The 12,096-nt window shown below is 29.0% G+C and overlaps 1 protein-coding gene across 1 annotated transcript; it reads right to left on the bottom strand.

The window, feature by feature from the left end:
- Positions 1 to 7,586: 7,586 nt before the first annotated feature.
- Positions 7,587 to 11,292, bottom strand: LOC149203363 (RING-box protein 1a-like). The gene is made up of 5 exons (XM_089401841.1): positions 11,211 to 11,292; positions 8,210 to 8,260; positions 8,013 to 8,072; positions 7,842 to 7,913; positions 7,587 to 7,624 (listed from the first exon to the last, which is right to left on the bottom strand). The coding sequence occupies exons 1-5, from the start codon at positions 11,290 to 11,292 to the stop codon at positions 7,587 to 7,589; spliced, it is 303 nt and encodes a 100-aa protein (XP_089257967.1).
- Between the last annotated feature and the right edge of the window lie 804 nt (positions 11,293 to 12,096).

Here is a 12,096-nt window from a genome sequence, read left to right as displayed (position 1 = left end):
GTTATTTGTATCCCCACTTTTAAAAATAGAGATAATGAGGCATTGAGTCCATGGTTTAGGGAACCCTTGGTTGACTGCTTGATTGAAAATATTGTGAATGTTGGGGATGAGGACAGGACCCCAAATTTTTAAGATTTCCATCTGGTAACCTTCAATGTGCTTAGATTTTCCATTAGCCAAACGATTAACCCCAAAATCAATGTCCTCTAATGAGAAAACTTCTTTCATTGTGAGCAGGGTTTCAAAGTTATCCATGAAATTTGGATATTCATAAAGATTTTTAAGATAGGAATTTTAGTCGTGTAAAGCAATTTTATTATTATCTTTAGTTTTTTCAGTTAGAATCTACCTCCAAAATTTCTTAGGAGCTACCTTAGAGAATTAATGGGTAGGGGTGGCAAGGGGAATCATGGCAAAATATAAATTAAATATCATAAAATATAGAAAAGAAAAAATAAAAAACAAAATAAAACGATAAAAACGTAAAAAAGAAAAAAATAGAATTAACTTGTAAAACTGAAAAGAAAAAAAAAAAAAAAAAAAAAAAAAAATTAATAAAAAATAAATTAAAAATATAAAAAAAATGGCACGAAAAATTATATATATATATAATTAAAAAAAAAAACCATTTGTTTAAATAAAAATAAAAAACAGAAAATAAAAAAATCATTTAAAAAAAAAGTCAAATAAATACCAAAAAGTAAAATAAAATAAAATAAAAAATAAAAAATAAAAATAAATAAAAGTTAAAGATTAAAAGTAAAATAAAATTATAACTAGAAAAAAAAGTTATTTAAATAATTTTTTTTATATATTATAAAATTTAAATTATATATATATATAAACAATTGAAAATGTTTTTAGATTTTTTGTTTTAGTTTAATTTGTTTTTATTTAAATTCTATATATATATATATATATATATATATATATATATATATATATATATATATATATATATATATATATATATATATATATATATATATATATATATATAGATAGATATATATCGTATTTGATTTTTTGTGCTGTGCTTTCTTATTCTTATTTTTATGTTTTATAACTAACATGAAAATCATCAACATTTAAAAAAAATATCCACACTTAAGTCATTAGAAAATTTAACGTATAAAAACTAAGCCCTCTCAACAAAAAGGGGTACTAGGTCATTTTTTCATTTTATTGTAACTATGTTCAAATTCATCATGCATAAATTTTACCCTTTGGATGAAAGTCATAGGCATTCTATACTCATTATCTTCATTATGATGTAATGCCAATAAATTTTCATTTGTTCTTGTTAAACCGACATAAATCATGCATTTCACTGTTTCGAAAAGAGAGTTATTGGGATATTCCTCGATCAATTGTCTTTTGATTTCTGTTGAATGGTTCCCTCCAATTACATAATATTCCTATTCAAAACAGCATGTCCTATTAAATGGCTCTTTTTTGGGAACATAATTTGGATGAACAAGAAACACATAATCCACCACATGTGCACATGGATTGTAACTGAAAAATGTTTTCAAATTATGGACATGTAGGTGATGTGACTTTCTAATTTGATATTGAGATTGTCCTTCATCTGGCCTATATAATTAGCTGACATTGAGCTAAAATTTTTTGCCACCAATAATTAATTTATTATTCATCAAGTGATCTCGAATGACATTTTGTTTTGTTTTAATAATGCCATACTCTAAATCAACACCTAGTATTATGATTTCTTTGCTTCCTTTAGAAATTTCACTTTGATGTTCATTGTTGCCCATGATTTTAGCAGATTGGCCAAATTTTGACTTCTTCTCACTGGTTAATATATCTTCTATATAAACAATCTCTTCTTCATCAACTAGAAGAGAGACATTCATGACCATTTTCCTTTCTGGTGTTTTATTTCTTTTCTCCTTTTGAAAAATAGTTCTAATATCCTCCTCACTAATGGTAACATAATTTTCAGCTTTAGTTTTGACATCTACAAAAACAACATGTTTAGCTTTGCTAAATTGAACCACCTTAGGGATTCTTTGATGATCCACTATATGTACTATTGTAGTGTCATGGATTATTTCTTTTTGCTTCCTTCTCCTTTCTTATCGTGTCTCTGTATGGAAACTATTGATCACATTCAGAATATTTGGATCTAGAAAATAAATACCCTCCAACATCATTGAAAGACTCTTAGAAAAATCCTATCAAACAAAATACAGTATGTCAATGATCAATCATTTATAAGAAAATAGTGATCCTTACAATAATGCATAACACATAAATATAAATAAACACACTTACAATGTTATTTGAAATGTTGGATGTGATTTCATCATACAATAGTGTAGATTCTTCATATGTGTCATACTTGACCTTTGGGAGACGATATCTAATAGTTTCATGTGGCTTGAGAAATTTTACAAGAACGTAGATAGTGTCCACATTCGGAACCAAACATATGTCTCGTACTCTACCCATCACCTCATATGTTCCACCAAAGTTAATCATATCACAATATAGATAGATATGTGTACAATCATCTCTTTCAATAACTTTAACATGTAATGTAAACTTTGTTTTATTTATTTCTCATGAATTCCTCCGTTTAGGAATAATTTTGAATGTACTTGAAGAGCCAGTTGCTTGAAATACAAAAGCAATAAATGGATTTACTTTTTTGACATGGAATAGTTTTTTTTCTTTTCATGAAGGAATTGAAATCCCCCCAAAACCAAGTAGTGAACATTTTGGGATTGCTTTAGAGAATCTCAAATGTGGGATTAAAATTAAAATTAAAATGTTAATATATTGTTAATATTATAGGTTTAGATTAACTCTTATTAAGTGTGGAATAAAAAATAAAATATTAATTATAAAAATTAATTTACTTAAGTAGTCAACGTGAAATAATTTAAATAGAAAAATTATTTTAATTTTTAAGGAATGCATTAAACAAAAATTTATGTTGATATTTTGAATAGGAAGTAGGGTGAATTTTTTTGAAGACGAAAATTTTAGTAATATCTTTTCAAGTAAATTTTAGAAGAAAATTTTGGGGAGAAATATTTTAAACGAAGTTTTTGGAGGAAAAATTTTAGGCAAAATGTTTTAGGGGGAACTTTGGAGGGAAAATTTTCAGCGAAATTTTTTGGCAGGAAACTTTAGAGGCAATTTTTCAAACTCTAAGCTATAAATTGTCATTGGGAGAGAGTGCATTTTTATCATTTGATATCTTCTGGTTAAAGCTCATGGATTCTTCTAATAGTGAAGTTTTACTTTCTCTAGCATCGACATCTTCGTCATGCAACAACTCTATTCATTTTGATGAATATAACAGGAATTCTTTCACTATGAATAGAGAGAAAAAATTTCCACTTGGACTTAATCCTAAGGATGACAAGGGAAACATTGATGAAGGGTAGCAAAAAGAATTTCCTATGAATAGAGAGTCAATTATTCCACTTAGAACTAATCTTAAGGATCATGAGAGCACCACTGATGAAGGGTAGGATGATGAATTTCTAGTAAGTAAAGAGTCAAATTTTCCTCTTAGTCATAATCCTAAAGATTATGAGAGCACCACTGGTGTTTGGGGCGATGAAGGATTTCCAAATTCAAAGTTTCCACATAGTCCTAATCTCAGGGATTGTGAGAGCACCACTGAGGAAGGGGAGAGGGAGGATGACTAATTTCTAAAAAATAGAGATTCAAAGTTTCCACTTAGTCCTAATCATAAGGATTATGAGAGCACCACTAACAAAGGGGAGGATGAAGAATTTCCACTAAATAGAAATTCAAAGTTGCCACCTAGTCCTAATCCCAAGGATTATGAGACCACCATTGATGAAGGGGAGGATGAATAATTTCCTGCAAATGTTAAAAAAAATCAAATATTAAAAAAAATGAAAGATTAAAACTATATATATATATATATATATATATATATATATATATATATATATATATATATATATATATATATATATATATATATATATATATATATATCTATATCTATATCTATATCTATATCTATATCTATATCTATATCTATATATAGAGAGAGAGAGAGAGATATCTATAAATGAAAAAAATACATATTTCAAGAAAAATATAATTTAAGAATTATTTTTAAAACTTAAAAAAAATCAAATAAAACAAAATTAGATAATTAAGAAAAAAACATTTTTTAATCATTAAAAAATAAAACATTATGGGAATTTTGAGGTCTAAAATGTGCCTACTAAGAAAATTGTACAACCAAAATAAACTTTATAAGAACCAATAAGATTCAATACAATGGTGTCAACCATGGGGATGATTCACCACTTTTGGAGTTAAAAAACAAAAAGATTAAAAAATAATCAAATAATAAAAATACTTTTTCAACTCATATTTTCAACTTATCTCTGTAAGGTTTTACATAAACTTCAAATGGGAATACTTGTTGGACGCAAAAAATAATTCCTCATCCAAGGAGTACCCATGTTTCATGCTTTCGACGGACCCTACTACACAAAAAATGAGAAATACATGAAAAAACGTGATTGCAATCCAAGCTGGTTTTTAGACTAAAGCAGATTTTATGGTCTTTATCTATATAACCACTTCTCATACTCCAAATGTACTTTCCTGAATCTCTTACACAGTGAAAGATGGCACAAACAAGTATTTAGGAGGAATTTAGCTATCATGCATGGATTAAGGAGGCATGAAGATGCTTTCTACTTAAATTATTCTGCCTATCCACTTAAGTTCAAGCAATTAAACCCATAAGTTGCAATTATGTTACCATAAATAAATTTCACTCTTAGAAGAGATTTTAAATTTCTAAATGCCCTTTTTATTGTTAGTAATGATTTTGACAATGAGGGTTTTCTTGTTTTAATGATTTTTCCCTTGAATTTTTAGTTTCAAAATGAAATTCATAGGCAATGAGTTTTTTTATGGCACATTTTGAAGAATTTTTACTTTCAATTTCTCGAATTGAATGACGACACATGATATAGCAATTGCAACATTTACCTAACGGAGTGGCGAGCTAAGAGAATGAGATTGCTCCCACGTGGATGGGAGAGCAGCATATAGTATATGGATTTGATTTGTATAGAAGGTAGTTGTAAATGGATTGGTTTTGTAACAATGCAAGGAACATTGTAGGTTGGCTTATCACTAGAGCAGTGCCCTGTGGCAACACAATAAAATAAAAATCATGACATGGTTGAGAGAAAAAAGTATTAAATATTAATGTGGATGAAATTCAATTACAAGATGGCTTCCCCTTAGGTTAATTATATAGTAAAATTAAGTACATTTTTCTACATGATTTTTAGATAGTCATTTTCAAATAAATTATTAATTTTAGTAATGTTTTAGAATTGAATAGAAAGAAGTGAGTTCACCACACTTTTATTCAACATTTTAAAAATCTAATACTCTTGACTTAAAACTTCTACAATTGATTTAGTTTCTCACTAAAGTATGCTACTGGTATCAAACACTATTTTAGTTGCGGGTTGCCACATCATTTCGTCAATTAATGCAAGAGCACCTGGACATAGCAAGAAATGTGATTGCATGTTCACATGTGGCTAACATGAGATGAATCTCATTGACTTGAGTGGTCAAATGAATTCTTAGCAGAGACAATTGGATCTGTCAAATTTATCTTTACCTCAATTATTGTAATAATTAGAACATTGTATTATTTTTAGAGACATATTATTATAAAAATTTAAAAATTTAAGCGGCATATTATTATAAAATTTTATCTAATAATGAAATTTACGATCAACATAAATCATGCATTATATAAAGATTACATTCTCCGTGTTTACAATGTTTAACGACTTGAAATAAGGATAGAAAGGTATAGAAATATTCTATTTTTAATGCAATGCAATATGCCTCTTAAATTTTTGTGCTTCTCCAATCCCATATAGAAAGTCAATGTATAATTTCTTTAACAGGTCAGCATCAAAGAGAAGGAAACAACTGTTGAGAGTTGGTTGGGCGAGTACAAAAGTTTCCCTACTTCTGCTTTTGCTTCTTAACTCGATACAACTCTCACTATTTCCATTTCGATAAAGGAAGAAATAATAAGTCCATCTATTAAATTATCATGAGAAAAATGAGAGATGCCTCCATTATCCAACTTAGATGGTGTAGTTAGTTAAGTTAAGTTGTCAAATTTGAGGAGTAATATTTAGGGGAAAACCATTTAGAATAAATTATTCCAAAGTATTGGTGACTCATAAAAGTTTTGATCAATTTTTAAATTATTTTCCTTTTCAAAAAGGAAAACACATTATCAATAACAAAATTTTAAATTAAATATCCAATTTCATCTTCCAAAATCTATTATCCATAATAAAATTTTAAATTAAATAACCAATTTCCTCATTTAAATTTTTTAATAAGAAATATAACTAATTTATTTAATTTTAATCCCACATATATTATTAAATGATTTTTATATTTTTAACATTAACTAATTTAACAATCATTCAATAGCATCATAAAATATCATCTATTCATTATAAATATTTTGCTTCATATAGTTTTTTAAATTATTTAATTTTAAATAAATGATACTATAATTAAATTATATCTTATATTTAAAGATAAATAAATGATACTACAATTAAATTATATCTTATATTTAAAGATTTATAATAATATTTATATTCTTGGAATCATTTAATTAAAAAAAAAATCAAATTACAGTTATATATTTGATAAACAAACCAACAACATTATACAAATAAATTTAGAAGGAAAAAAATATTGATTGCTTCAATTCTTCTAATTGAATGTTGATTGCTTCTAAGGTTGTAGTATCAGAAATACCCAAGGGTGGAAATGAAGCATATAGATGCCCCATTATCTTTAGAACAAGGAAAATGATGTGGCATCAAATACCAAGACATATAGAATAAGGACCTTGAACATTATATGCTAAGGATATGCTCAAAGGTATGCTTGATTTCACTCTAGTTTTCCATTTATATTAATATTTCATGTTTTGTAAACACAACAGAGTAACATTATGTGGATATATTATTTTATATTGAGAAGTGATTTCTCAAGATTCACATGGATTTTTTCTCTCCAAAAGAAATATGTCCTTAATAAATTTAAAGAATTTAAGGCTCATGTAAATAATCATATAGTGAATACAATAAGAATTTTGAAGAAAGAAGATCATGGAGTGTTTCACGAAAATGAAAGAATTTCATAAAAACATGGAATATCAAGGAAAAAGAATACCCCATACACACTTCAATGTAATGTAAGGAAGCTAGAGAAATAGTTAATAAGCATTAATATAAAATGCAAGGAGATTTATCAATGTGTTGGGTTAAGGCATAAATTGTAGGGAAAAGAACAAAATGCATACTGCATGTTACATTGTAAAGTGTTTTCTATAATAAATCATTTTCCAAAAATACATCACATTATTACTAAGAAAACTTTAAATTATAAAAATAAACAAGCCAACCAATTATATATTTGCTAAACAAACTAACCACATTATACAAATGAATGTAGAAAGAAAAAAAAATAGGAGACTGGTAGTGATCACAGCTCTAATGTCCATATTTCTGGAACTCCCACTCGCTATTATCTGCAACAACATATACATAGTAGTGTGTAAAATAAAAGTTCAAATGAATCTTAAAAGTAAACTTCGTCTCTCATTGTCCAACCAAAGATAAATTGAACAAAAAAAACAACTAACCATTTCCTTAAAAAGATTCATGGTCCCATTTCAAAATAATTTTACTCTACTAAAATGTAGCCGTAAAGATTGATTGCACAAGAAGGAAGTTTAGAATACACACTTAATGGGTAGACTTGTCTTGTCTTAAGCCACTCACTTATGTAGTGAAAATGAAAGGCCTGATTATAGCCTCCTGTTCAAATATTAAAGAAAAACATATAAAAATTTGATAACCTTGAGCTTAAGCGAATAATAATAGTAATAATAATAATAATACATATTTTTAACATACCCCATGCAACTATGCATTCTTGAATTGTCTCAGTTCCTTGATTTTCCTCACACTCTATACCTAGATGTACAAAAGCAAATATAATAATATTATTTTCAAAATTCATATAATTTAGTCAAACTAATTCAAGAAAAACCCAAAAACAATCTATTTTCTCAAATTTCTACCATTAAATTATATCAATAAATAGTAGTTACAAAGATCCATAATGTGGTTTCTACAGATTGCACAATTATCCACCTGGATGTTTGCATGCATAAACAATTAGATTAAAATTGTGTTAGAATAAAACAGTAAATCATTCAAGTTAAACTAGAAGAGAGACATTCATGGCCATTTTTCCTTCTGGTGTTTTATTTCTTTTGTCATTTTGAACAACAATTCTAATCTCCTCCTCACTAATGGTAACATAATTTTCAGCTTCAGTTTTGACATCTACAAAAAAACATGTTTAGCTTTGCTAGATTGAACCACCTTAGGGATTCTTTTATGATCCCCTGTATGTACTATTGCAGTGTCATGGATTATTGCTTTTTGCTTCCTTCTCCTTTCTTCTTTTGTCTCTAAAAACAAATACCCTCCAACATCATTGAAAAACTCTTAGGAAAATCCTATCAAACAAAATACAAAATGTCAATGATCAATCATTTATAAAAAATTTAGTGATCCTTACAATAATGCATAAGATAAATATAAATAAACATGCTTACAATGCTACTTGAATGTTCGATGTGATTTCATCACACAATGGTGTAGATTCTTCATATGTGTCATACTTGACCATTCAGAGATGATATCTAACATTTTCATGTGTCTTGGGCAATTTTGCAAGAACATAGACAGTGTCTACATTCAGCACCAAACATATGTCTGGTACTCTGCCCATCACCTCATATGGTCTACCAAAGTTAATCATACCACAATATAGATAGATATGTGTACAATCATCTCTTTCAATATCTTTAACATGCAATGTAAACAAAAATTTATTTATTTCTCGTGAATTCCTCCATTCAGGAATAATCTTGAATGTACTGGACGAGCCATTTGCTTGACTTTTATGATGTTTTTCAGGTCAGATACGTTCAATAATATTCATAAAGTGTCCATCTGAAACTTTAGATGATGGAATTGTTGTCTTTGTTTCAATAAACATTCACATAGACCTTCTTTGATGCCAACTTTAGGAATATATGTGTTCATTAAAAGAACACATATGTTAATTAGAAAAATAACAAGTTATTTAAAAAATATATTAATATATAAATAGTGTAAATTTAATGTTAACTTTTTTTTAACAATATAAATTAAAGAAATTATAAATATGTTTTATTTATTTTTAACAAAACTAAAATAATTTAAATATAATTGATTTTTTTTTAAATTAAAAAAAAAAATAAAAGATTTTTTTTTAAGAATGATACTTATATTGTTTAAATAAATAAATAAATAAATATATAAAATTTTAAAACTCAATATATATGGCTTTAAAGAAAAAACTATTTTATTTATTTATTTATTTTTGCTTCTTTGAAATACAAAATCAATAAATGGATTTATTCTTTTGACATGGAAAAGTTTTGGTTTTTTTTTTTGTGAAGGAATTGAAATGACCCCCAAACAAAATAGTGAAGATTGTGGGATTGCTTTAGAGTTTCTCAAATGTGGGATTAAAAAGAAAATTAAAAAATCAAGATATTGTTAATATTATAGGTTTAGATTAACTCTTGGAGACAGTACTGGAAGATAATCGATTGATGGAATTCATTGATAATGATATTCTGAAACCAGCAACATCTAATGCTAAGGATCTAGCAGAATGGAAGAAGTGTGTAGCCAAGGTGTGGAGAACCATATTGGAGGGAGTACAATATCATATTTTCCCAAATCTCCATGGGAGATAGAGTCTACATGTAATGGGGAAAGAACTAATAGATTTGTTTCAGAATAGCAGCGACCACAGGAGACTAGTACTTAAGGATGAACTTTGAAATATCAAGATTTAGAGGAATGAGAGCATTCCACCATACTTGAGTAGGTTCACACAATGTCATGAAGAACTTGGTAAAATTGGTGCTATTGTAGTAGCAGATGATTTGGTGGGCATATCCCTTCTAGGCCTTCCTAAGAGTCAGCACAACTACCAAGATTCAATGAATGGGAGGAAGAAACTACCAGATTTAGAATGCTTATGGTCTAATTTGGTACAAGAGTAAATAAGGCGCAATACTAGAGACGAGACTTCATCCAATTGTGAGGATGAGGAGAACTATGAAGAAATTCTGCAAATTCTCTACAAATCTTGCTCTTAGACCATATAGAAATGTAATATACCAAAGAAAAATACTATAATTTGCTTCTACTATCAAACCTGTAGAATCTTAAAGATATTTCATAGTGGCCTTTCCCTTGAGGGAAACTCGAATTATGTTGCATGGAAGTATCCTATGGAGGCAGTACTAGAGGATAATCGGTTGAATGAATTCATTGATAATGATATTATAAAACCATCAACATCTGATGCTAATGATCTAGTACAATGGAAGAAGTGTGTAGCCAAGGTGAGGAGAATCATATTGGAGGGAGTGTGATACCATATTTTCTCAAATTTCCATGGGAGATAGACTCTGCATGCACTGTGAAAATAACTGCTAGATTTGTTCCAGAATATCAATGAGCATAGGAAACTGGCACTCAAGGACAAACTTCAAAATATCAAGTTGCAGAGGAACGATACCATTCCACCGTACCTAAGCAGGTTCACACAATGTCATGAAGAACTTGGTAAAATTGGTGTACACATAAGAATACAAGAAAGAAGACCTCAAGAGGAGCAATAGGTGAAGCTTTGGCTTCACAATTCGAGCTTGATTTTACTCTTATTGCATGCATGGCCATCATAACGATGGGAAGTGTATGGTACATGGAAAGTGATGCCTTGTTCCATATGACGGGGAACAAATGTTTTTCAGTGATTTGGAGGAGTAGGATCTCCAAGTGCACATCAAGATGGGATATCATGGAAAGTACATTGCCACCAGGATTGGTGTAGCCACTTTTCAGAGGGAGTCGGGCTCCCCTGTCAGTCCCAGTGATGTGATGTTCTTTTTGGGTCTAAAGAAGAATCTTTTATTTGTTATAGTTTTGGAAGATCGTGGCTACAATGTGATATTCAACAAAGGAAAGGAATTCCTGAGACAAATATCCATAGGATAAGTGAAGAATATTGAGGTTTGTGTGAAGAACCTCTACAAGCTAGATATGGAGGGTTGTGATGCATTGAGCATAAAGGAAAAGAAGGTCTAGTGTCATGATGCCAATGAAATTTAGCATAAAATACTTTGTCATTTGCATCATGGCACTTTGAAGAACATGGAATAGATTACAACAGGCCTCCCCAGAGGAGCATGTTGGGTCCCTATAATACTAGTGATTACCTCATTACTATTGTACTTATACCCCTTATTTATATTTTTGTGCCCCTATTACCCCCATGTTGTTATTTTTGTGCCCCATGGAATCCCTCTATTGTTATTTTTGTGGCTTTATATTATTATTGTTAGGTCGGCTGGATTATATTGTGACTCCTTAGACTCCTATATATACAAAGGAGGTTTTATCATTTGAATCATCGAAGAATTGTTCATTTATGTAATGTAAAGGAGGTTTCCCCCTCGAAGATGCTGAATTCTAAGCCGTTGATATATATATTTTCTATCTTTTCTTGAGCTGGTTTCGTAACATTTGGTGTCAGAGCTTCAGATTCTAGGGTTTCGCTGCTCCAAAAAGGTCATCGTGGAATTTTTGCTATAACCTTTTTCTGTGACGTTTCAGAAGTTGAAAAAAAAACCCATTTGAGAAGAAATCGTGTTGAACCTTGGGTGTGAACTACAGAGCTTTTTGATCGATATTTGTGGAGATATGAGCTGAGGAAGTTGGTCTTTTTGTAGACTCCTGAATTACATTCAAAACATGTGACCTCGGGAAAATCTTGTTAACTTTATCTCTGGGGATCAGATTGAAATTTTGTAAAAAGGTACAAAAAGAGGACGGACTATAGTTTCTTGTATGCATGTTTCAGATC

This window comes from Pinus tabuliformis, chromosome 2_1, assembly GCF_031772625.1.
Source record: "Pinus tabuliformis cultivar Carrire ecotype Pingquan chromosome 2_1, CPIR1, whole genome shotgun sequence".
Taxonomy (NCBI): domain Eukaryota; kingdom Viridiplantae; phylum Streptophyta; class Pinopsida; order Pinales; family Pinaceae; genus Pinus; species Pinus tabuliformis.
Note: the sequence above shows the minus strand (reverse complement) of the source record. Positions and strands in the feature narration are given on the sequence as shown.

Bases quoted from the DNA above. Each gene is read 5' to 3' on its own strand.
- LOC149203363 (XM_089401841.1), bottom strand. From the start codon at position 11,292: ATGCATCACAACCCTCCATATCTAGCTTGTAGAGGTTCTTCACACAAA. The intron at 8,261-11,210 runs TCTCAGGAATTC...TTATGCATGCAA, and splicing joins ACTTATCCTATGGATATTTG to ACATCCAGGTGGATAATTGT. The intron at 8,073-8,209 runs GTAACTACTATT...TTGTACATCTAG, and splicing joins AAACCACATTATGGATCTTT to GTATAGAGTGTGAGGAAAAT.